The following is a 25507-nucleotide window of genomic DNA, read 5'->3' as shown; positions in this document are numbered from 1 at the left end:
ACTGCAACTTCACGTGAGTTAAACTCCCGTGAAGTTACAGGTCATCCAGAATGCACAGCCTGCTGTGCATGTTAAAACATATGTACCTGTTAACTCATATATATGCCAATTTATTTGCAAACAACAATATATACATGATTCAACAATGAATTATAACTCATATATATGCCAATTTATTTGCAAACAACAATATATACATGATTCAACAATGAATTATAACTCATATATATGCCAATTTATTTGCAAACAACAATATATACATGATTCAACCATGAATTAAACACACACGATTATGTATATGAACAACAATTTATCTTCAAAAGTTCAGTATTTGAAAATTCAGGAAAGTTACAAAATTTATCAAAATAAGTTCATATACAACCCAATATAGCTCCCCTCCTTCCTCTCCCTCTCTTCCCCCTCCCCCTCGCTCTTCCCCGCCCCCTGGGTTCCTACTGATGAGCCTCAACTATCTGAGTATCCGGCTGTGTATGAAGCTGCGAAGTGCCGGCTCCATCGGCATGCGAAGTGCCGGCGTCATCATCACGCGGCCGTCGACGTCGAGCGTACGCCCGTCCAAATGAGCGAGACCTGTCCTCACGGCCTGCGAACTCGTCGACGTGAGTCTTATGGAACACCTGCGCTATGCTCTTCTTGATCCTGCTGAGGAGACCTAACGCCACCTGATCCTGAATCTCAGTCACGTGCGCATCAATATCAGCATCAATGCTATCTAAAACACGGACCTGCGTGGTAAACAATTTATTAAGTATCAACTCAATAAAAAATATTATAATTTAGCTTAGAAACTTACGTAATCTCTCTCGTTCATCCCACTAGGGATGTAACTATCTGTCGGTGGGCGTGGCATGTGTCCAGCTAAAGGCTGTGGGTCACGCGTGATCCATCTACGTGTGATACCCCAATACCAACGCATATACGTGGTATAGTCAACAGCTGTGGGCCTCGTATCCTGTATGCAATCCCACCTCTGAACCCACCTGCCTATGTAGTCCGCACGGACTACGGCCCAGTCAGTCCGGTGCGATGTAGGGCGCCGCCGACGATTGATCTGCTCGACAGGATCTGGAATATGCTGAGAGAGTGTAAACTGCCGTAGCACACGGTCCGGTACATGCATCTCTACGATCTCCCAACAGATCAATGGAACTCTGGCTCTCCACAAGTCGGGACTATCTCGGCAGATAGGTGCAAGAGAATGTATATCGAGCTCCGGCGGTGTATAGGGTCTCCACTTGAACTGAAATAAAATAAAACATTTATCAGTATCATACAGAAAAACTATAATATTCATACTTCTTGAGTTTTATATTTACCTGTTCATGCTGGAGGCCATCAAGCTCATTTCGGTAAAACTGACGGTGACGCGTCGCTGATTTGTACTGAGCGTATCGCACGTTATACCTATATGCAGAATAGCGAATATATAAGTACAAATATTCAGGTTACGAATGAAATATGTGTGTGTACAATTATACCTGTATGCCAACGGATACTGCCCCTCTAAGTCACGGTGCATAAGTAAAGTGGGTCGTCCAATATGAATGCGCTCCCATGACCAAATCTGTATCAACGTACAGCATCCCTTGAATTCTTTATTCTGCATCAGAGATACTCTACTCAATTCTCGATACAAATATGCCAACACCGCACTGCCCCACGATAGTGCCCCGCATACACCAAAATCCTCCAGCAGTGGCAGCCATCGTGCATGTACGAGAGTCTTGCTCGCATCAGGAAATAGTACGCACCCTATCATGTGCAATATGTATGCACGAGCATGAAACTGGAGCGTCTCATCAGAGGCATCCTCTGGTATGTCGCCCTGAAATGTCTGACGAAGCCACGATAGCTTCATCGCACCACTCCTCAAGTCGGGAACCTGTCCAAGTAGCCGGGCACATACCTCCGGCCAACTATGATCGTCGGTGCCCGTAACTACCGGTCCATCAATCCGGAGCCCAAGTATGACGGCCACGTCCTGTAAAGTGATCGTGCACTCCCCTATATGCATGTGAAAGGTGTTGGTCTCTGGCCTCCACCTCTCAATCAAAGCAGTGATAAGCGGCCAATCAAGCCTGATATAACGAATCGTCGAACACGGTCGAAAACCGGCCTGAGCGATCAAAGCTAGTACCCTCTCATCCTCTATGACCCATGCCGAATGACTATGGGAATGCTCGATCATCGTGTACTCTGGTACGGGCTGCACATAAAACGAGAATCAGTTTTAAGTATATTCATTAAAAAATTACATTAATCGAAGAAATATATATCTAATTTATTCGTATTACCTCTCCCGAACCAATATGGTCTGAACAATGACTCGCCTGAAGGTACAAAACGTCGGGATTCTCCGGTCCCGGATCCATAATGAATAGACCTGTGATTAAAATATGAGCATATATACAGAGTGCATGGGTGGCGGGAAATGTCGTTGGAGTGCTCTTGGAATTCCTTTCATCCTATCGGATATGAATGTAATATGCCGCGTCCCCACACTAGGGATATGATATCTAATGCATGCAAAAAACCAAGCCCAATTCTCTGTATTTTCAACATCAACCACTGCGAATGCTAAAGGAAACAACCCGCCATCCGCGTCAACTCCGGTTGCAACAAGCAAAACGCCTTTGTATTTACCATATAAGTGAGTTCCATCAATGCTAAGAAGAGGACGGCAATGACGAAACCCCTCAATACAGGGCCCAAATGCCCAAAATACACCGGTGAACCGCCGTTCTCCGCCATCAACGGGGTCCGAAGATACTTCGTAGACAGTCCCCGGATTTTCTCTTTTGAGTGCTTCAAGATAATGAGGTAAGATCTCATACGATTTATCCCAATCCCCGAATATTTTTATCATCGCCTTCCTCCTAGCATTCCAACACTTGTGATATGATACATCCAAGTTGGTGGCTTTATGCACTAAAAGACGGATATCTTTCGGCCTTAGATCAAGATCCTCCCTCAGATGCGGTAAAATCAATCGATATATAAAAGAAGAGGACGCATTCTTGTTATTCATCTCTAATCGAGGATTGCTACAAGTGTGGAGTCCATTGTATGCCGTGATTTTGAATTGCCCACCTACTCTTGAACCCGAGCGTGAATTAAGCTTCCACGGACACCTCGCATTGCCGTCGTGGTGTCCACTATTATCTTCGACATCGTCATCTTTGCGATAGAAACAAACCACATTATAGCTTGTAGTATTATTTTTGGTTGGCCTGAACTTCACATTTTTTGCAATGGAATACGTGCGAATAGCATGGATCAATTTCTCCTGGGAAGCGGCGTTTGGGAACGAAGCGGAAATATTAGGGTTTGTGGGCTGGGGTCGGGTGGGTCACGCGCGGTTAAATAGGGGGTACCAAACTCCACGGGAGTTCAACTCCCGTGGAGTTGCAGTGCCAATTTTCCAGAGACTCGATCTCTGGAAAATTGGCACTGCAACTTCACGGGAGTTGAACTCCCGTGAAGCTGCAGTCACAATTTCCAGAGATCGATTCTCTGGATTTGCTGACTGCAACTCCACGGGAGTTGAACTCCCGTGGAGTTTTAAGCACAAATTAATCTTCACGGGAGTTCAACTCCCGTGAAGTTTAATTTCTCCATAAACTTCACGGGAGTTGAACTCCCGTGATGTTTCGGAGAATTTTTTACAAAAACCGACATGTTTTCAGCGCTGGGCTGAAAACAGGTCGGTTTTTGCAATTATTATCAAAAGGGGTCGGTTTTTGCAATTAAAATCCTAAAACGGTTGGTTTTGAAAATTTGTCCGCTGAAGTATCCATATACATTTTTGGAATATTTGAATACATGTTTGTCATAAATTTATAATTATTTTAATCAGTAGATTAGTGGAACTTTGATAACCAAGAGATCTGATCGTCGCTTTTCAGATTTAACGAATATACATACTAATATACCCACGCGAGATTTTAGCATATATGAATACGGGTTTTCATTATTAATGTCTTTCCGCATTTCATAGCCGTTGTTAATAAGCAAACACGGATACTGCTTAGGGGTCACGGGCCAGGCCTTTACCTGAGCCTACCCTTTAAAAAACTATGGGCTACGTATAGGCCTAGCCCATAAAATACCTTCCGACCTTCGGTAAAACTGGAAGGCAACCATGCGTCTTACGATTCTCGGCAGTCATCAGTCCACAAATTTATGCAATCAGTCAAGAGCCAATCGGGTTTGCTGCCTCATCAGTTTGTGACCTGCTCCCCATCAGATCAGAGGGTCAATTTTCAATCTACCGAGAACCAAGATGCCACGTAAACTTTTGACGCTCACAAGCAACTACTACTGCGTCCATCAACTGGGGAGAGCTCAAATCTCATGCGTTGTTGTTAACCTAACATTAGCTCTATAAAATAACTTGTCAGATATTGCTACTATAATTTCCGTACTATATTGATTGATAATTTTTGGAAATGTCGGGAGTCAATTTTTTTTCCCCACTATAATCAATAGATACCGTTGCGACTGCATTTGAAGAAGGGCTCTCGATTAGCCGAAGACATGCACACTTGGTTTGAACGTAACTCACGGTTGCAACTCGGATTATAACTCTTAAGGTTTCGTTTGGTACGCGGGAATGATGTGGAATTGAATGGACATTCTCAATTCACATTCCTTCTTACCAAACACGCCCTCTTTTTTGAAATTGGAATGTCCATTCACACTTCTCATCAATTCTAACTTTATGTGGGAATAAGCATTCCCAATGAAATGATAGGGAATGAGCATTCCCACTTAAATGAGAATCAATAAAATATACAATTTTAAAATAAGTTCATTCTCACTTTATTTTATAAATTACACCCAAACGTGAGAATGAGAATGACTATTCCATTCTCACATTAATTCCATTCTATTCTTTCTTCCATTCCATTCTTATTTGAGTTCATTCCTGCGTACCAACCGAGGCGTAAGCCAGTTCATTATTGTTTTTTTTTAAAGTGCTTCTCCTTATTTTTTAAGAAGCAGGCAATAGTAATGTTTGGGAGAAAACAAAGTTTTGCATGCTTGTTAAAAATACTCCTATTTTTTAGGGAGTGCGTTTAGAAGTAATATGAGAATAGTTTAAAAAGAAGTTTCTGCTTTTTGTAATTTATATACTATTATACCTTTAGATTTTGACGGTATTTTTTAGCAATAATAAATATTATGTGTATTTGTATCATTTTCACTTATAATGATCTCTAAGCATAGTTTTATCAAATGTTTTAATTACTTCTGAAATTAGTTTATGATATACGATTATCAAATGACTATTTTCAACGTCCTACATAAGTTATTTTTATAAGCTATTTATATAAGCAACTTGTTACAAGTTCCAACAATACTAAACTGATCCTAATTATAACCAACTATCCGTAGAATTAAAAATTTAATACCAAAAGCTAACTAATAAAGCCGTAGCTACAAATGTAAAATTGTACAACAAAACTAACTACAAACACAGCTATACAATACGGCAAGCGCAATAATTACATCTGAATGCAATTTACACTGGCTTTGCACTTTCTGCAAACAATAAAAAAACAAATTGGCCCCAATATAAAAAGAAGCTCTGCGACCAAGCACGTGACTGGCCCTGACATTGAGTGTTAATTTCGGTCCTGTAGCTTTCTGTACCAACCTGTGCTCATCTATTTCCTGTTTCCTACCACTACATAGCTCCTTAGCATTTGTCCTCTTCTCTATCAAAATAAATCTTATATTTACATTATCCAATCCAAGTACAGCACCAAAATCAAACCCTTTATAGGGCCTCTCTCAGCTACAGACACACCCTCAGACATACCTTGCACATTCTCTCTCTCAGTTACAGTGCACGGGACCCACACATGAGTTTTTTTAATCTCACGTGTGGACTCCGTACACTATAGCTAAGAGAGGGAGCGTGACACAAGATGTGCCTAGGGTGTGCTTGTACCATTTTCCCCCTTTATATTATCAAATCACCAAATGATAAATCCCCATAAACACAGATTATATGCACACGTCTAAGACTCTAATAAATGAAAACAAGGTACGAAAGTACATGAAATGATTGTACCCGTGAGCTTTTTTTCCTTTTCTCATCTCTTCCATCTCAGTCCACTTTTGTTCCTTTATATAACACCAAAGAGCCTAGTCTCAATCTCTCCTCTCTCTCCACCTAAACATGGACTATTTTTCTTCTTCCTGCTATTTCTCAGCTTCAACAAGATTTAATGGCGAGAATGAGGAAGGGATGGTGATGAGGAAGAAGAGGGTGATGGTGGTGATAGATGAGAGCTCAGGAGCAAAGCAAGCCATGATGTGGGCTTTGACTCATGTTGCAAATGGTGGAGATCTGCTAACTCTTCTCTATGTTGTTAAGAGCTCTGACCATTCTGCTGATGGCCGGAGTAAAGAAGAGGAGGCGGCTTGTTTTGCCAAGTCCCTTGCTTCTTTCTGCAAGGCTTGCAAGCCTGAGGTAATTGACTTCTTGTTCCTCAGAATGAAAAAGTATTTGCTAAGAAAAAAGGAAGTGGGTATTTATGTGGAAGTGGGAGCTTAATTAGGGTGTGTTTGGTTAGCGGCAGTTATATATAGCATCATCTGATTTTACATTTACACTTTTGTTTTGTTGAATGTACTTGGAAGCGTGATAAGATCCGGCCCTTACTGGGAAAATAAAGGGTTTTCTAGATTCATATTAGTTCCTTAAACGTTAGGTATTTTGATATTAGTTCCTTAAATCTTCATATTTTGATATTAGTCTCAAATTCTAACTACTACTAACCAACCGCGCCCTTATTATTTTTCCTGGTCTTAATCAGGTTCAAACCGAAGCACTTGCGATCAAAGGGCCCAAATTAGACACCGTGCTCAGCCAAGTAAAGAAACTAGAGGCATCAGTTCTAGTGCTGAGCCAGAGCAAGCCATCCGCGTTCTCTTGGTAAGGGCGAAAAAAACCATTGATAATCTACATCAATGATCTCATACGCACAAAAAAAAAAAAAAAAACGCCTGAACTCTTTCATATTTTCTCTGATTTTTTGACTACAGTCTCTTTAAGAGAAGCAGTGAGGAGTTTGTGGAGCAGTGCATTGACAGGGCAGAGTGCTTGACGATGTCAGTGAGAAAACAGAGCAGGGGAGTTGGTGGGTATCTTGTTAGCACTAGATGGCAGAAGAATTTCTGGCTGCTTGCTTAAGTTAAAAACTGAACATAATGGAATCCATGACCTTAGTACTAATGTAAATCTAATCACAGAGCACCATGCTTGTTAAGAGTTTAGAATGCATGTGATGTTGTTGATCAGGGCTCAAGCTGCACTTCTTATGTTTAGATCAATTGAATGTGAATAATGCGGTGCAACATCATCTTATGACTAGAAATTTCACGATATTCACGACGAAAGCGCGCTACGTGCACAATTATATGTCGAAGTGTGTGTCCATCAGCACCTGATTCACAACAGTGAAGATCATGGGTGTGCGTAGATCTCCCCTCTTATGAAATATTTGAATTTCGTTTCATTAGGAGGAAAATAATGAAATATAAAGTACTGCATTAGTCTTACCCATGAGATGATAGGCTGTAAAAAGTTGGAGACGAATTCTGATGAGTTCCGAGCTCACATGCACTTGCAACGTTCTACCAAAAGAAGAATAGAGCTCTGGCTACCACAATAAAAGCTGCTTTGTACTCTAGCTGCAACCATTAAGAGAGTATTGGGAGAACATAACAAAATTAATGGAGTTATGTAAGGCCCAGTTGATACAATTTTCATGGAAATATGGCATCGTTGGAATTGAATTGACCAAGTATTTCCTTACTTACGAAAACGTACTTGGAAAACTAAATTTACGTCTTCGCAGCCATGAATCTGGTGTAAACCTGTCCGAAAGTTAATGGTATTGAGAATTTGCCACGCGTATACATCTTAATTACCCCCCACCCCTTTTTTTTGGGAGAGAAACTGAGAGGTCTAAGTCCCCAAGCATTTCATTACAAAGATAATAATGAAACAAGATTATACCTCTAATTCTTCAGTTAAACAACTTACAGTTAAAATGGATAATGCAATAAATAACGTTCAGAATGACAGTGAGCAAGTTACAAAGGCTAGTTGAAACCAAAGGAAGCAACATATTAACATCAGGACATTTGGTAACTCTGGATATTTTTATGCCCATTGCTAAAAGATGAATAAATGAGACCCTTGGTAGTTCGATTCCGAGCTCTCAGCATGATTTTTCAGCTCAGAAGAGAAAAGATCAATCTTCTTGATGACCTTGTCGTCATATCTGATTCTCGTATTAAAATCTTGGAAATAGAAGGTCATGGAGTTGTTTCTCAGCATTCAACTCAGAAGTGGCCTAAATAGAGAAAAAACACAGGACGTGATTTAGTATGAAACCTAACTAAAAATATGCAGACACAATCAGCTTATTGGCTTTGAGGAAAAAAACAGAAGATTTAGTACAATTTGAAACGATCAAGTCCTTGACTAATTATAATATCTAACGTTTACAATTTACATATGCCGTCATTTATACTATACAGAAGAGAAAAACCAAGTTTATCAAGGTTATGTTCAATCTTCTATATCATCTTCTATGCTCCATTTTTTTTTGGGATTTTTTTTAACTGACAACTGACCCAAACCCTGTATATGCAAGTTATTTATCTTGTATACTCCTTAAGTTACCTTAATTTATTCCAAATTAGTGCCACCAAAATAAACAAAATAACATTGGGATTAAATGTTTTCATCCAGCTGAGGGTACAAATTCGTACACAAGATGGTGTAGCCCCGGGTTGAATATAGCAAAAGATGGTTGCCAAATTGAGTCTGGACCCAAAACTCTGGTAGGGGTTTGTCTTTTGGTTTCATATGGATTCTAAACCTATTAGCTACTCCCATCACAATATCAGCCTACACTCATAACAAAGAGAATAAACATAGCATGACATTAGGAAGTTCCCCACATGAAAAACAACAAAGATCAGATAACTCTACTAGTGCTTAACAAAAAATGGTGTGGATCTCCAACGATGAGTTTTGATAATAATATAAAAACCTCAGCTAAATTTTAAGAATTTAATCTTAACAATAAAAAAAAGTAACATGACTTTTCAGAAAATTCTGAAATAACATACCCTTGTCTTGAATGCAAATCTTAAGGTTTGTACTTGTGTCCCTGAGCAAATCCTCAAGTCAAAGCCAAGACTATCTATACCTGTTATAGCAGCCTCCTGCAGTAAATATAGAGAAATACATAATGCAATTAAAAAAATGCTAATGGTATCTGATAAACGGGAAGGATACCTCTAGCAGATATTTATGTACATCAATAGCACTGCCATAGGCAAAATTGGCATGCATTCTAGTACTCAGAAATCTACTCAGAGAAAGAAAAGTGCATCTACACAAAAAGTGTGCCACCAGTCAATCAATATCCATTTATGATACATTTCAAAAAAAAAAATCCCATTATGATATCAAGGCTTGGTAGACACTATGTAAGCATGCAACCTCATGAACAAATAAAGATATGCATTTGTCAAAAACAACATAAGAACACCATCGGAACTGTTGAAGATAGCGATCAAATTGTTACTTGCCATAATCATGAGTAGCACAAGTATTGTGCATAGCTTCAGAAGTAGTCTTCAAGTAATACTTTGATTTGCAAAGAAAATAGTGATTCGTACATCATTTTATATCCAGATAACTGAAGTGCATATGGATGATGCAAGGTGATTTGCTCACAAAAATGATCGACATTACAAGTGATTGATTACCTACCTCTACTTGGATACTCTTGAGTCTCCAGCAAAGGGATTTGAGAGCTTGAAAGGTCTTGTCACCGGCAGCCTCTAGCTGAGATATTATCTTTGCAGAATGACGGACAACAACATCTGGCCTAGCTCTTCGAAAATCTTGAACTTCCACCAAAGACTGGATGGCAGTGGATCAAAAAAAGTCTAAAAGATATATAACACACTTTTACATAATGAGAAGAGTACATGAAAATTGCATCCAAACTTACATATAAACTATATCAAGTTATATGAGCATGTGCAAAAATAGAAATATTCAGAATCTGGAGGTGAACTTATGATTTTGTTCAAACTTCATATTTTAAGTCTCTTCTTGTGTTGAAATTACATGCATTAAATGGATAAACCAACAATTAAACAACCTCATGAGAAGAAAAGCATAAGATGTTAAGAAACATGCCTCAGTGCCATATGAAGAAACTAGTTGAATTCTAATCATCTCCAGCTTGTAAAATGCAGTTGCACTGTGTAAACTTTGATCTTTATCCAGCTCCTCTGCCCAAAATGCAGCATTCTAAGATATAACACTTGAAACTATTACACGTTTATGTCAGAAAGGGGATAATACCTTTCATATTTGTTTCTACAACTTCCCCAAGGTGGTGGGTTTTATTATTATTAGTACCACCTACTGACAAATGCTTTTTAATGAAGCTGTTTTCTTCCTGAAATGCAGGTCTTAAGACACCTTGAACAACAATACTAGCAGAAGGCTGATCCATCCAGTCCAAATTGACATTTGATACAACCTGTTACACAAAAGTTCAAGTAAAATGTGATACCGAATTCGTAATATAATGTAATTGTATCCTGTCCTCACAATGACAATGTTATTTTGTTGAAAAGCAAGAAATATTTAAAAATAACAATATACCTCCTCAATTTTCCTAGCAAAGTACATTGGATGAGAAGATTGCATGGTCTCCAAGTTCGACCAATCATTTGATGTTTCAGAAGAAATCAAGTCATCTCCTTCATCTTCAAGAATAGTAAATGCATCCTGCAGTAGAGAAAATAGACTATAGCTAAGCATTAGACATATTTATCACCAACAGATAGCAAGATAAAAGAAGAAATCACAAAGGTGCGGGCATTTTTTACCTCATCAGAGTCCTCATCGACATCACTGTCTTCATCTACTATTTCTTCCGTGCCAAAATCCAAATTAGATGGCCCTGAAAAGTCCATCTCCTCGAGCATTTCTAAATTATCCAAGCCTATTATAACTTGCTGCACTGAACGAATATACCTACTGAGGCATCATAACCAAATTGTAACAAAAGTTTGTAGTGAAAGTGGAAAGTCATATGTGCAGTACCACTATTTTATCATCCCCAATCAAGGATTGCAGGACGTCCTCATGGTTGCTCACCTCAAAGTATATATCTGCTCAGAATGTCATGTAGCATTAACATATCACTAAAGGTATTGTTCCAAATAGGAGATACAGAAAGTTTGAAAGTTAAGGAATATCACCTTTTAGCTTACCTCCACGCTCATCGGTTAAGTAGGGCAAGTCAGGCCAGATGATGTTTTCATGAATTTCATCATCAGATAGTCCTGAAAACATAAGTGTTGCCTTGCTATTCACCTGTACATAGCACAGCCTAAATATAGTACAATATCTTGACTTTTATATGCAAACAAAAAAGAGATAATCAAATTAATACAAAATATAACCACAAATGGTAATAATAATGTAAGAGCATAATTATAACTCACTCTGGAACTATACATGCTAAAGGTATAATAAGAAATAAGTGTAAACTAACAACTAACAAGCCATAGGCAGCTTCAATTGAGAATGAAAAGTGAAGGAGAATAAGTTTAGATGGTTTGAATACATGGAACTGTTAGATATTATTGGTATTTAGATTTAGGAGGTATTATGAGATACTATGAGATGTGATTGGATATGATTTTATCTCATACCTATTTTGTAATATCCTCCTAATCTCTATTTAAGAGAGGTTAGGGTTAGATGAATAATAACTTTGGTTTCTCTCTTTCTGTATAAGAACAGAGATAAATGAATGTGCCAGTTTGGAGCAAGTAAAGAAAAGTAACAGGGATGCTGGAGGTAAGATGTAGGAGTGGGGAATGATGGTAATAAAAATATATCCAATAAGTTAAGAGGTAGTTACAATCCAGAATTTCATTGCTTTTGTTGTAAAAAAGAAGAATCCAGAAGAAAATTCTACTCACGACTAGAAATAATAATAGAGAATGAAATCTTAAAAAATACTGGGATTGTAATGAGTCAAATTAAACCCAAAACAATTTTACAACTTCAACTTTGTATAGGTAAATTTTTTACAGGTTAGGATTGTTTCTATATTCTGGGTCACATATAGGTTGAGAGACTTTTGTTTTGAGTACTTTTAGCATGAAGTTTGTATTTCTTTGCTTATAATTTAGTAATGAATGAGAGAAATTCAACGCTGTATATGACTGAAGCTCACTCTTCCAGGCTGTTACAAGAAGAGTGCGTTCATAATACTCTGTTTTGCTATACTTTCTTGCTACAGGTTTTGCTATACTTTAGTAATACTCAAATTTACATATAGTGTGTTTTGTAGTTATGGGTCCTGGGTTGTGTAGAGAAATAAAAAAGGCAAAATAATATTATTCATCTAAACCAAACCCCTCTTAAATAGATATTAGGATGATATTACAAAATAGATATGAGATAAAATCATATCTAATTATATATCACAATATCTCATAATATCTATTAGATCTAAATACCAACAATATCTAACGCACCCTCTTAAGTTGGAGCATATATACTATATATGTCCAGTTTGTTACAAATGGGTATAACACAACTAGTTACAAGAGCTTTGACAACACCATCTTCGTCTGGAATATTTGAAGACATCAGCAATCAGTAAGTGTAGTCATAGTTAGAAGAAACTCTAGACAGGTAAGTCAGTAGACCTGTAAAAACCTAAGCAGGTAAGCCAGTAGAAACCATAGGCAAATAAGCTATTAGAAATATGTAGCAAGTAGAAAACAAAAGAGGACCCTCGATCGATTCATCACTTGTTCGGTTGCTCAGACTTGATTTTGATGTTCTTTGACGACAAACATGATAACATTGAGGCATCTTGCAGAATATAAAATAGCAAATTTCGAAAGATTTAATTGGAGAAAGCACGAAGGTTGAAGCAATCGCAATAAGATACCGGAGGTACTGTTCATGTCGGGTTACTATTTACAGCAAACAGTACCATGATGAATAGTAGCTTAGCTTTTTTTTTCTCTGAAGGGCTTCTGACGTTAGATCTTTTGTGGCTATTTTTTTAATGAGGATTTTGGAGTTGGTCAAAGTCATTGTCGAAGCCAAAGATGTAGTCGAAGCCACATATGCATAGTTGAAGCCTTCAAGGGGAGCATGAAGGCCAAGCAAAACCCCCCAACCTCAAGATCTCAAAAGATGAGAAAAACCGCAGATGTTGTCGAAACCACAAAGGGGAGCATGAAGACCAAGCAAAACGCCTTAGATGGTCTCGATATTTAAAAAGATGGGAAAAATTCTGTAGAATTAAGTAGGATCTGAAACCAATGTAGAGAATACAAAGTTAAAGTTTATTATTCATTTAACTCTAATCTCTCTAGGAAGATATTATGAAATAAATATGAGCTAAAATCATATCTAATCACATCTCATAATATCTCAACAATATCTCATAATATCTGCTAGATTTAAATACCAATAATATCTAACAGTTTTCATGGAAAAGAGATTTTAAGGGAGTAAAGGCTTTATTCTTTTATGTTCTTTCTTTAGGTTTTTTATTTTTTTATTTTTGTACCTGGGCATTCTCGGCCCCAGGTGATACTTGCATTATTAATTGTACTAAAAAAGTTTCTTGCCTTTCCAAAAAAAGAATGAATGAAAGTTAACCTTCTTACCCAAAAAAAAAACTATGATATTTGATATTTCTCAAGGATTTATCTAAAATTTCTCAATAAAAAGAGAAGACCAAGAATATCAAGGGAGTCTATAACTGAACCACATAGTCTTACTAGAGAAGCACCTAACCGGTAACTGAAGTAAGCTTTTGCTCTTCCATATACTCCAAACTAACTATCACCATCTTGATAAGATAATAAAATCTAAACTAAAGACCATATTTAGTAATTACCCCCTTTCTTGAGTTTTAACTCTCACATCTTACCTGCATACATGTTTTGGGCTTTTCCCTCACTATCCACTAGACATAGCTTTTTAATAATTTTTCTCTTCTTCATTCTTCCAACATTAGATGGTATAGAGTAATGTATTCCGGTAATGCTCATATTCTTCCATTGCCATTTCTCCTTCCAACGGCTCATTATGTTGCCAACCCGAATAAGTTATTATAAAAACTTTTATTATGTCTGGATGCTGACTTCATGATTATTGAAGCTTTACTGGCTTGGCAACTAATCACTGAGAACTTCTTAATTTGAGAAGGAACTGAAAGTAGAGGGTGAGTAAAATCTGAAAACCAGTATCCAAGGTGGTTAACTCCATTAACACAAGTTTATCCCTAATGAACGGCAATAGAATTTGTAATCACTTGCTCATATTATCTTATACTGCGATTTGCCAACCACAATACCAAAAGGTGACTTGCCTTGGTCTTACAAACAGTCTGACCATCAATTTGTTCTGTGACAAAGCTTCTTTGTTTGACCCTGAAGATCACTCATTACATGCATGCCCTCAATTGGGAGATATTCTACCTCCAATGCATTATGTGCTGCTTAACAACTTTCTTAATCCTATTTCTTCTCTTGCACCAACGAATCCATATGCGATCATACCTCTTGCTCTTGGTGATCAACACTTTCTAAAACTTTCCTTTTTATATCTATTTTCCAACACTAAACACAATCATCCACCTCACGGAAACAAAAAAAAAATACTGACACGTCACGAACTCTTGGCTCCCTGTAACCATATGATGAAGATACTCCCCACGTTCAACTGTGCATCCAATTGAGACTATCTTACACAGCCAATGTTCCACATATTTGCAGACATATCAAGGAGCCTCTACTCGCAGCTGTGCCATGGGTAGTTTGCTAGTTTCCTATATCCAATTATTCCACAGATTATCCTCAACTATGTTTTCTATTATCCTACTGTATTGATCAACATCACACTTAAATGCTTCCCAATTAGAAGCGTGGAGGCCTTTATTAAATGGACCGATTGCAATGTTCTACATAATTGCATTGTTCTACATAATTTTATTTTTAACTGCGGTTGTCAAAATTCCTTTTTCTCCCCCTCAATAGCTTTCTCCTTGTATTGCGTGCACGCTATATTGCTTGCAATCCTCATCTTGTTGCGGCTATATTCGCTCCAATGTGTAGGTCCTTTTCCATGATAGCTCGACCGCAATGCATCTTCTTTAGCTAAATAGCAACGGTCCTGTCCGAAATTTTTTTAATTTAAAGAGGCGGAATGAGTCACCATACCTCGACCAATGTCCTCGCAGTCTCGGCGTCAGTGAGCCGAGCGTCCTCATTCACCGACACCAACTCCTCGATATCCTCCGACGGGTGGTACCCGTTTCCGGAGCTGCCCGCCAGCGGGTCCGGCAAAGCCCCCAAATTCCCCGTCACGGCGCGAATCCGAGCTGACCTGCAGCGCCAAATCAAAAGGAATCAAACAGCGACGGAGGCCGCGCGGATCCCGGAGGAGCAGCGCGAGCGGGAACTACACGTCCCGCAGCGGCGGTCCGGGCGAGAACTGAAACCGCAGGAAATCGAGATTCCGAAGGGCTACAGCAGCCCTCCCGGTGGCCGACTCAAGTGGAATGCAGACGACGCCGGTGGTCGCGCCCGAAAGTGACGCGGGTTCGACGACGCTCGAGAAGGGAAGCAGATGCGGCGACTGACATGCTCACTTTTTAGCCGATGAGGCTGCGCTGGACCGCTGCCGCTGCCGCGCTTCTCCGATAAAATTTGGATCTTTAGTTTTCAATGATTGGTCCTCATCTGGGCCTTTGGTGGTTCACGTCATCCATCATTACTTTTTGTTGACTGGGCTAAAAACTTCATTGATATATGTAGTTAAGTGGGCCTCGTTAGATTGCATTAAAGCCCATTTGTAAAAGCCCGCGTAGTTTAGACAAAAAGTAAGGACTAAATAATCCATGCTTCTTTCTTTGTTTTTCTCCTTTCTGTTTGCTTGTTTTCCATTGGTTTCTTGGGAACAGAAGAAAAGAAAATGGAGAGAGGAAATAGATTTTCAAGAATAAGAGTCACATTATTAACCAACAAAAGAGCAAACTTTGCTACGGGGACCCAAATTATGGGAGCAATAGGGAGGACAAGTAAAGTGCCCCCCTCCTATTGGATAATGAGTTGGTCATCATTAATGATGGCTAACTCATTATCAAATAGGAAGGGATACCTCACTTGTCCCCCTATTGGTCCCATATTTTGGATCATTGATAAATTTTTCTATAAGAAAATGTTGACACAGACACCGCATTTTTTTAAGTTTCCACCACTTTCCATGAAATATGGAGTAACCAGAGAGCCCCTTTCTGAGGCAATCGGCATACATATGGACAAATTTTCAAAACCAACCCTTTTGGGTTTTTAATTGCAAAAAACGACCGGTTTTGAAAATATTTATAAAAACCGACCTGTTTTCAGCCCCCTGGCTGAAAACAGGTCGGTTTTTGAAAAAAAATTTCCCAAACTTCACGGGAGTTCAACTCCCGTGAAGTTTTTCTCATAACAAAACTTCACGGGAGTTGAACTCCCGTGAAGTTTGGGAAAAAAAATTTCAAAAACCGACCCAGTTTCAACCAACTGGGTCGGTTTTTATAAATAATAGTGAAATGGGTCGTTTTTTGCAATTAAAAACCCAAAAGGGTTGGTTTTGAAAATTTGTCCGCATACATATAGCACATGAAAAAAAAAATTAGAAAATTACCTACAAAAGTGCCCTGTAGAGAAGAAAATAATACATAAACCACTATTTATTGATTTTTCCAAAATCTAGACTCCATTTTAGAATGGGCTTATTACCAAATTTATACCTCAGGAATTAAATTAAAACAGGATTATACTATGGCACAATAGTAAAAACGTTGCTATGAGCAAGAGAATTTGAGGTTTAAACACCAGGTCATGGATTTGACTCACAGAAATTATACCAAAAGAAATCATTCAAAGAGGCTTCCATATAGGTAATCATATGGAACGAAGTAAAACAAAAAGTTAACAGACTCCTCCAAAATTTTGCGGACCTCTGTGAATGCCATGGATGGTGATTTACAAATTCTGGAATGTGTAGCTTCAACAGGTTGCAAATAGTCTGAAACTCACTTGAAAACCTTTTATATGCCTCATTTGCTCCCGCTTGCAGTTGAAAATTGTTAAATATACCCTTGATTATAGATTTTGAAAGATCTGCAGCATCTGAATCCAGTGTAGTCTGATAGTAGGCAGTAGCAGTATCCATGATCTCATAAGAACTCAGCTGGCTGTTAACATCTTATCGTGGTGCGATATAATAACACTGGCCATAGAGACTACTTCGTCGGAGGCTGATATCTTCCAAAGCCAATATGAAAAGGCTATCCATATATATATATATATATCCATCTCTGTGATGTTCAAGAGTAAACAGGACCTTCGAGTTCCTCTCCAGAGTGATGGTTTCTGTGTTGCTGAAATACACACATCTCAATTCCATGCCATTCACATTGATCATATATTTTCCGGAAAATAGTATGCTATGCATTAGTGAACTTTGCGTTTTCCCTTTTTTTTGACCTTTTCCCCCCCTCATCTTGAATTGTAGATGGATATTTGGTAGCTGCAATAACAAGAATTTTGGAAAAAGAAAATTTGGAATAAATTATTTTCCAAATGCAATGTTATGATAGGAACATGTAATATGTGGGAAGAATAGCAGTAATAACAATTGACAACGCATGGAATGGAAGTCTCCACGAATAACCTTATGATTATGCATGAATAACATGGTTCAGAGTCATCGAAAATAAATAATTTTATAAAACTAGATAACAACAACGACAATAAAGCCTTTATCCTCATCCCAAATGTATGGGGTCGGTTACATGAATCCGATTCTTCCATTCATTTCTATTATGGGTCATCTCATCCACTAAGTTAACATAATAATATTCTTCTTAATCGCTTCCAATTGTGTTCTTTTAAACCAACATCTAGATCTTTTTGCTCCGTTAACTATAATACTATCACTTTTCCTAACCAATACACTAAGAGGTCTCCATTATACATGACCAAATCATCTTATTAATTGATTCTCCCTCATTTTACCCTCAATAAAAGCAACCTCTAATTTACTACGGATGAAGAGACCACCTCAACATTGTCATAATTCTCATAATTCAGAGAATTTAATTACTATATGCAAGAAAGCAAAGTTGCTAGAGTGATGTTTGTTTCTATGGAATTCTTAGAAAATCTGAAAAGGATGGATCCACATCAAGAATTGTCATAATCAAAACCCACAACTAAAATTTTGTGTTTGTTTATCAAAATTCAAAACTAAAATGTGTGTTTGTTTTAAGGATGTGAGCAAAATCATGCATCAAAAGTCCTATCTTCTCCCAAGTATTTTGCAAAGGAGAAAATTAAGTCCCTATTAGACTTTACCTTCAACCAAGCAAAATATAAATTTGAAAAGTTCGCAATCTAGAAGAACTCTGTACTTGTAAGGATCCCAAACCAGAACCCATTTAATTTCTTTGTGTAGTCTTTGGTTAGATTGTCGCGATACCCACTGCGTATATAACCTTTGGTCAGTTTTTCTTAAGATGCACTGCTCTCTTTGTACATACCGTTGATGATCCCTGATCTTTCCATCTCACTACAGTGTTTTCATACGTCAGCAATTAAGACAAAGCATGTGTAAAAACTGATCTTTCAATCAAATGAGATGTTTTGTTCACATGCAATATATGTCACTAAATGTACCGATTACGAAAAGCGATAAGAATATAGTTAAATGGGCAAGGAGGACTGGAGGTAGGCCTAAGAGAATTTAGGTGGAAGCAATTAGAAAGATATGATAACTTCGACGGAGGATATAAGCCTTGATAGAACTGAGTGGAAAAAATGGGATTCATGCACTTTAACACCAAAAATTTGGGATCATTGCTCTGTTGTCTTCGTTGTAGTACTCATTATCGCCAATAACATTCATGTGATGTGAAACAGAAAAAAAAGAAAAAAGAAAAGGCAGGAGTAATGGCATGCTCCTTCAAACTATCAAAGGATAAAATAGGCTGCAATTTTCTACCAAGTCACCTAGGTGTTTTTGTTTTTGTTTTTGTTTTGTTCTTTTTTTTAAGTTTTTTTTATTTTAATGCTTGCAACAGAATTTAGTCCAGACCACATGCCCATGGGCCAGGTTTCAAATTACGATGGAGCAAATTATCAAAAAGCTAAAATTCCCCAAGTTATATATAGTTTTCAGATCTTAGTAAAAGCTTAAGATGCATTGTGAGTTCTGCATAAGTGCATAATACAAGGAAGGCGGGACATGTATCCTACAGATCATAACATAATGTTATAGAATGCATGGACATTTCAAACATGTATCATTCCTACAACAGTTTAGCCCTTCATCCTACCTTGATCATAGGATAAATTAATCTAAACTAAACTAATAAGCATGAATCAGGACAGTAGAGAAAAGGTTTATTTTTTATTTTTTATTTAACCATAATAGACCACTAAATATTTGTTACTTCTATATTAGAATGTCAGATCTTCATATTTCTAAATTAGAACCTAAAATCTTCATATTTGTCCAAAATGGGGGTCTTATTTCAAAAAACTTAACAGACTTAGGGCTCTTTTCTAGAAACACTTAATGGATTTGGGGGTCAAATTTAGAAATATGAGGATTTGGAGATCTAATGCAGAATTAACAAAGATTTGGGTCTAATTTAACAAAAAAAACCCTAAAAAATACGCTAGTTAGAAGTATTACCATGAAACAGCGATCTAATTCAACTGCATGCCATCCTGAAATGCTTGGTGACATGAATAAAAAACAGGACATTTCTGCACTTCAATTGCATCAGCATCAGGATTATCTATAAGGTTTTTCAGGTCGTGCGCTCTGCAATAATAATTTGCATACTTGATCCATAAGCTGATCAGATAAATTTTCAACGAAATTATAAGACTCCACAGTTCCTGAAGCCTTTTCTGCAACTTTATTAAGCAAGGAGCACAAAGTTCTGTATCTTTTTGATTTAGATGATTTACTATCAGAATTAACTGCACTGTCTGTGACTTCTCCTTGGTTTGTAGCCTTTGCGTCCTTCGTCCATCTCTTTAAGATATATTTTGGTGGGAGCTCTTTAATATTTATAATGTCAAGAACTTTAAGTACATGGCGACACTGGATTCCAGCAACCTCAAACTTCTTGCAACTGCAGAAGATCGAACCATTTGATGAGTCAAATGTGACAATGAATTCATTAGGGTGATCCTCAGCTGTAACTTTATATTCAAATACAGTGCCTATTTGACCACAATTGTATACCATATAGTCTATAGACATATCAAATTCTGCTTGAAATACTTTGAGCACTGCCGGTGTGTATACATTTGAAGCTTGTCTCAGCATTCTTGAAGCATGAGTCTTCACTAAACCCTGGCGTGCGTTAAAATCAGCTTGTAATTCTGCATATAGTTGCTCTTTGACAATATTTTCATAATGCTTAAAAAACTCTAATAGATTTTCTGAATCCAAGTATTTCTTCAGCGCATCATTCATATTATCCTTAACTAGCACAGATTTCACATCCCCATAAAATGCATGTCGTTCGTATGCCAAAGACCATTTTTCCCTATCTTCATAAAGGTTAGCCAACAAAGTATTACTATTGAGATCATACTTTTCTAACAAAGATTTCCACTCTGATACAAATTGCTCTTCCTCCTCAATTTCATAAATACATCTACTGAAGTCTTTTGCAAAAGTTGTTGAGCCTTCAAACACAAAATTAAGGTGCTTCACAGCATTATTATAAAGTTGCCACACACAAAACCGATGAATTGTACCTGGCCACACTTCAGCTATTGCATTACTAATAGCCTCTGATTTTTCTGTGAGTATCAATTTTGGCTGCTTTCCACACATTGAGCTCTTGAAAGCCTCAAACAACCACTTGAAAGATTCTACGGTTTCATCATATGTCAATGCTTGACCAAAAATAATTGCTTGCTTATGATGATTCACACCGATAAATAGAGCAAAAGGCCTCCTATAGTCACTTGTTTTATAGGATGTATCAAAGCATATAACATCGTCAAAATAATCAAAGTCCACCTTGGATTTTCCATCAGTCCAGAAAACGCTCATTAATTGATCATCCTGTTCAAGTCGCAATGCATAATAGAAAAATGGGTCTTCAGCCTGTTTCTCTTGCATATATTGAAGAATAGCTCCTACATCACCCACCATCATAGCATTCTTATTGTGTGAGGTAATAGAAGTGGGAACTTGAGTCTCTGCTTGTTCTGAGCTCAACCTTTGATCATTCGGTGACTTAATTAAGCCCCTTCGCCACTGCCACTTGAACAAATGAGCTTTTGTAGGAACCACAAGTGCATGATTATGCTTTGGCTCAAACACTATCACACGATATCTACCACTCTTCGTAATTTTAATGGTCATTGATGCAAGACAACCGGATCTATCATAAGGCTTCGGATTCCTCTCTTGCACTTGTTCATCTCTCTTTCTAGTGTGACCCTCTTTATGACAACAATAAGTCCTTGAATATATCAATCCTGAGGCCCTTCTCTTTATCAAATGCTTACGAACGCTGAATCCTATATTGATAGCGTAGTTGAAATAGAAATTATAAGCCTCTTCATCATTCTCAAACTCCATATCAACTCTAGGCACCCTATCATCAGTAAAATTGGTAGGTTTTGATGGTATATAGCTTCTGGAGATGGATCTATAATTTACATTTTTCTTAGCAGCTTTTTTCACTGATGCTGGCTTATCTATTGGTTCTGTCTCGGTTTCATTGGCTTTTGCTATAAGTTCATGGTTATGATTAGGATCAAATTCGGTTACACGAAACCTACCATCATCCATAATTCTAACAGTGATATGAGCCTTGCAACCTGTTCTTGAATCTGGCCTCGGCTTCTTCCCTTCTTTTAAACTCCTACAAAACCCTTCTTTATAACAGCAGAAAACTCGGGAGTATACGAGACCCGAAGACCTTCGTTTAACAAAATGCTTACGAACACCAAAACCCATTTCCTTTGCATAGAGGCAGTAGAACTGGTAAGCTTTCTCATCACTCTCAAACACCATATCATTCCTTGGAACCCAACTATCATCAGCTGCATTTTCAGTTGCTGGTTCTGACATTTGTTCGCTCCTTATCAAACCCAATTAAGAACCCAATTCAAGATAGAAGCAATTTTCACAAACCTAGTACAAATTTAGGGGTTAAAAAAAGTACCAGAATTTATATACGTGTCTAATGTGAAATTTTTATTGTAGCATTTAAAGGCCATCAAAACTTGAGAAAATCTTGTATTATCTAATAACCCACTAGAAAAACTGAACGTTTAACGGGAAAAGAGATGGAAACTATTTTATAAGAGATGGGCTTTATCTAAGTAACCAAGTACAAATTTAATGAGAATCCATCCCGCAAGGAGCATGCTTTTTCCTAAATAACCCGCTAAAAGATTGAACTTTTAACAGGAAAAGAGAAGGAAACTAGAACATGAAAGGATGGGCTTTATCTAAATAGCGGGCATCTCCAACCCAGCATCAAAATGGTGCAAACAGTGCATTTTTTGGCACTGTTCCTTCTCCAACCCTGCCCCATTTCCTGCGTCATTTTGGTGCATTTGAACAGTGCTGCACCAAATATAGAGTCGCACTGTTCATCGCTTCATTACTGTTTATGTTTTATTTAAATTTATAAAACAACCCCAATAATATTTAAATTTTATAATTTTACTCCAATTGTATAATTTGGACAAAATAAATTATTTTTTTAATTATAAAAATAATGTTAAAATTTAAAAGATATTATTATTAATTATAATATTAAAATCTAGACATTATAATTAAAAGTAGATAAAAAGGAATATGTGAAAAAAATAAAATTTGATATGTTGGGTTAATAGTTGAAATAGTTAAAAATATAGGGAATAGAAAATAATAATATAAAAATAGATAAAAAAGAATATACTAAGAATATTTTTTTTTGATGCAAAAAATGGTGCAGTGGGTTGGAGATGAATTATTGTTAGATGTGACTTTTGCACCATTTTGATGTAAAATTTGCACTATTTTGGTGCAATGGGTTGGAGATGGTCTAAGATTATAACGAAAACTTATATGTGGATCACCGCAAGTCCCAATTAAAACAATCTGGGCTTCAAACAAAATCATATTCTTATGCAGTGGATACTTCGAGAGACGTTCGTAGGGCCAAAGAGGAGTTCAACGAGCGAAATTATCAATTAAATAGGAAAAAAGATCGACGCGATTCCCAATCCAAACTAAGGATCGACAGGTGTATATTAAAATTCTACGTGGGGTGCAAACAAAATCTCATTTTTATAGCAATAGAGGCTTTAAGAGTTTTTTGAGTGTCAAAACAGAGCAAAAAAAATCAATTAAATTGAACAAGAAATCGACAGCAGGGCTCACCAATGAATAAAGATTCGCTTCCCCTTTCCCCTTTAAAACCCTCAATTGCGTTTTGAGAGAGAGCGAGAGAAGAGAGAGAGAGAGAGAGAGAGAGAGAGATAAAGGGAGGGAGAGAAGGAGAGGGGAATTGGACGAGGAAAATGTCCGACCGAAATTAGACAAATCACGTCAAAGGGGAGGTGCGAGCAAAGGGGAAGAAAAAAGGAGGAGGAGGAGGAGGAGGAGGCGATTAGGTCCAACCTCTGTACATGAGAGACACGTGTCCGTATCCAACAATTTAGTGGAGTTGCGATGTAAAGCTTCTTGGGCTGGTCGTGAAACCAGGCCATGGGCTAGTTTTCACTTGTACAAGATTTTAGATCCTTCCACAATTTTGTGAAACTAGTCCATGGGCTTTTTGTCACTAGCACAAGAAATTAGGGGATTTTTGGATCGCTGAGAGACTAACAGACCCATGTGACGTGTCATATTTCCGAAAAAAGATTCATTTCTTATATTTTGTTGATGGAGGGAAAAAAATATTGTGCATGTGAAACCCATCCACACCAGATGTAATAAATGCAATGGACCCTAAAATAAAATAAAGGAAACTCATTTTAGCGAAAAAAAAGACCAAAATTTGTCTTAAAATAGAGAAATGGATCTCAAAGCCCATTTTCCATGTGTCGTTTCTCAGAATTAGGTTTCTCGGAAATGAACCAAATATGTCCTTAATTATAGTCCTTACTTATTACCATTTAATGTTTGATTTGGTAGGAGGGAAGGTAGAATAAGGTAAGCGATAAAATTTAAAATCCTCTTTGTTAAGGAGATATTAGAGGGATAAGATGAAACAGAGTAAAGTGAGGTGAGGAGAGAGAAAATTCAGAACGATCTAGAAAGATAAGAGAGAGAAAATCCCTCCAATTTGTAGGGACACAAAAGTGAGAAGATGTAGAATGAACTAAAAAACTCACCAACAAAAAACATTAAAGTTTATCCCTCCTTGCACCTCATTGAACCTTGCATTACCTTACACGCTCTGGTATATGAATTTTATGGAGTATATCATAATTCCCCTTTACTTGAAAATATAAATGCGAGGCAGGGTCCATACATTGGAAACTATCACATACTCCATCAATAGGAAAATTTCCAATTTAAATTAATTTTCATCTCCTGATGAATTCTATACGCACCCCAGCAACAAAATTAAAGACGCACAAGCAAATTTGCCGAGGAAATTCCTCCAACCAAACCAGACGATCAACAACAATCACATACTCCATCAATAGGAAAATTTTCCAATTTAAATTAATTTTCGTCTCCTGATGAATTCTATACGCACCCCAGCAACAAAATTTCATGCGCAAACACAAAGTACAAATTTTATGAGAACATGTCCAAACAGTAAAATGTCCGAACTATCCCCCGTTCGCCAAACTCTACACTCAACAAATAACACTATCTAAAACAAATCTGAGCCGCTCGCTCTCATCGCCAACATGCAATCCAACGCCTCCCCCGCCGCCATGCCAGCTCGACCGAGCACACCTCACGTGCCCCTCACGTGACACGCCACTCCTCCTTAGAATGGCCTCTGGAGGCTCGCAAACAAATCCTGCAACGGATCATTCGAGAACTGGGCCCCACAATCCAACGGCGGGAAGGGCACGGTGGCATCCCCGTAATTAAACGGGGCTCCAAGGGCCCTTCCGAGCTCCTCCCACCTCAGCTGGCTCTCCGCTTCCTTGCTCTCGCACGTGAGATCAGGCGACAGCACGTGCGAGGAGCAGCTGGAGTCGGCGTGTAGCATCGGAAGTGATTCGGATGGGCCGAAGTAAGAGAAGTCCTTGGTCGGTGGGAATGTCGGCGGCGGCGGCATCGCGCTTGTCACGTGCGGTGCTATGTTGGGCTTCTGGTCTGGGCCGGGTTGAACCGTTCTTGGGC

At 38.0% G+C, this 25507-nt stretch overlaps 4 protein-coding genes and 1 pseudogene across 10 annotated transcripts; 1 reads left to right on the top strand and 4 right to left on the bottom strand.

Annotated features, from left to right (window-relative positions):
- LOC109830314 (serine/threonine-protein phosphatase 7 long form homolog) lies at positions 218 to 2430 on the bottom strand. Of its 4 annotated transcripts, XM_020397549.1 has the most exons (4): positions 1500 to 1582; positions 1338 to 1425; positions 815 to 1261; positions 218 to 746 (listed from the first exon to the last, which is right to left on the bottom strand). In XM_020397549.1, the coding sequence occupies exons 1-4, from the start codon at positions 1538 to 1540 to the stop codon at positions 453 to 455; spliced, it is 870 nt and encodes a 289-aa protein (XP_020253138.1). In that variant the 5' UTR covers positions 1541 to 1582; the 3' UTR covers positions 218 to 452. The 4 variants fall into 4 exon arrangements, 3 of the variants coding, with proteins under 3 accessions (XP_020253138.1, XP_020253139.1, XP_020253137.1); XR_002244264.1 differs by having other exon boundaries at positions 1338 to 2430; XM_020397550.1 differs by lacking the exons at positions 1338 to 1425; positions 1500 to 1582 and adding an exon at positions 2316 to 2430.
- On the top strand, positions 6179 to 7597 carry LOC109830313. The gene is made up of 3 exons (XM_020397547.1): positions 6179 to 6502; positions 6849 to 6967; positions 7078 to 7597. The coding sequence occupies exons 1-3, from the start codon at positions 6209 to 6211 to the stop codon at positions 7223 to 7225; spliced, it is 561 nt and encodes a 186-aa protein (XP_020253136.1). The 5' UTR covers positions 6179 to 6208; the 3' UTR covers positions 7226 to 7597.
- Positions 7995 to 15535, bottom strand: LOC109830312 (uncharacterized protein At3g49140-like). Of its 4 annotated transcripts, none has more exons than XM_020397543.1 (10): positions 15337 to 15527; positions 11338 to 11452; positions 11180 to 11247; positions 10963 to 11091; positions 10736 to 10861; positions 10430 to 10610; positions 10262 to 10356; positions 9827 to 9979; positions 9178 to 9273; positions 7995 to 8393 (listed from the first exon to the last, which is right to left on the bottom strand). In XM_020397543.1, exons 2-10 carry the CDS (start codon positions 11429 to 11431, stop codon positions 8334 to 8336), a joined length of 1002 nt encoding a protein of 333 aa, XP_020253132.1. In that variant the 5' UTR covers positions 11432 to 11452; positions 15337 to 15527; the 3' UTR covers positions 7995 to 8333. The 4 variants fall into 4 exon arrangements, with proteins under 4 accessions (XP_020253132.1, XP_020253133.1, XP_020253135.1 ...); XM_020397544.1 differs by having other exon boundaries at positions 11350 to 11452; XM_020397545.1 differs by lacking the exons at positions 7995 to 8393; positions 9178 to 9273 and adding an exon at positions 9317 to 9443 and having other exon boundaries at positions 15337 to 15535.
- LOC109830311 (protein FAR1-RELATED SEQUENCE 5-like) lies at positions 16856 to 23802 on the bottom strand. Its single transcript, XM_020397542.1, has 3 exons — positions 23579 to 23802; positions 19865 to 22339; positions 16856 to 17695 (listed from the first exon to the last, which is right to left on the bottom strand). The coding sequence occupies exon 2, from the start codon at positions 22274 to 22276 to the stop codon at positions 19967 to 19969; it is 2310 nt and encodes a 769-aa protein (XP_020253131.1). The 5' UTR covers positions 22277 to 22339; positions 23579 to 23802; the 3' UTR covers positions 16856 to 17695; positions 19865 to 19966.
- The window catches only part of LOC109830310, a 1964-nt pseudogene continuing 1306 nt past the window's right edge, over positions 24850 to 25507 (bottom strand).

Source organism: Asparagus officinalis, chromosome 2 (genome assembly GCF_001876935.1).
Source record: "Asparagus officinalis chromosome 2, Aspof.V1, whole genome shotgun sequence".
Classification (NCBI taxonomy): domain Eukaryota; kingdom Viridiplantae; phylum Streptophyta; class Magnoliopsida; order Asparagales; family Asparagaceae; genus Asparagus; species Asparagus officinalis.
Note: the sequence above shows the minus strand (reverse complement) of the source record. Positions and strands in the feature narration are given on the sequence as shown.

What these genes read in the sequence shown, in the direction of transcription:
- LOC109830313 (XM_020397547.1), top strand. Translation starts at nt 6,209, where the DNA reads ATGGACTATTTTTCTTCTTCCTGCTATTTCTCAGCTTCAACAAGATTT. An exon ending in GCAAGGCTTGCAAGCCTGAG is followed by an intron (nt 6,503 to 6,848) that starts GTAATTGACTTC and finishes GGTCTTAATCAG; the next exon opens with GTTCAAACCGAAGCACTTGC. An exon ending in AAGCCATCCGCGTTCTCTTG is followed by an intron (nt 6,968 to 7,077) that starts GTAAGGGCGAAA and finishes TTTTGACTACAG; the next exon opens with TCTCTTTAAGAGAAGCAGTG.
- LOC109830314 (XM_020397548.1), bottom strand. Translation starts at nt 2,209, where the DNA reads ATGATCGAGCATTCCCATAGTCATTCGGCATGGGTCATAGAGGATGAG. An exon ending in ATGGCCTCCAGCATGAACAG is followed by an intron (nt 1,262 to 1,337) that starts GTAAATATAAAA and finishes ATTTTATTTCAG; the next exon opens with TTCAAGTGGAGACCCTATAC.
- LOC109830311 (XM_020397542.1), bottom strand. Translation starts at nt 22,276, where the DNA reads ATGTCAGAACCAGCAACTGAAAATGCAGCTGATGATAGTTGGGTTCCA.
- LOC109830312 (XM_020397543.1), bottom strand. Translation starts at nt 11,431, where the DNA reads ATGTTTTCAGGACTATCTGATGATGAAATTCATGAAAACATCATCTGG. An exon ending in GCGTGGAGGTAAGCTAAAAG is followed by an intron (nt 11,248 to 11,337) that starts GTGATATTCCTT and finishes CATTCTGAGCAG; the next exon opens with ATATATACTTTGAGGTGAGC. An exon ending in TCGATGAGGACTCTGATGAG is followed by an intron (nt 10,862 to 10,962) that starts GTAAAAAATGCC and finishes TCTCTACTGCAG; the next exon opens with GATGCATTTACTATTCTTGA.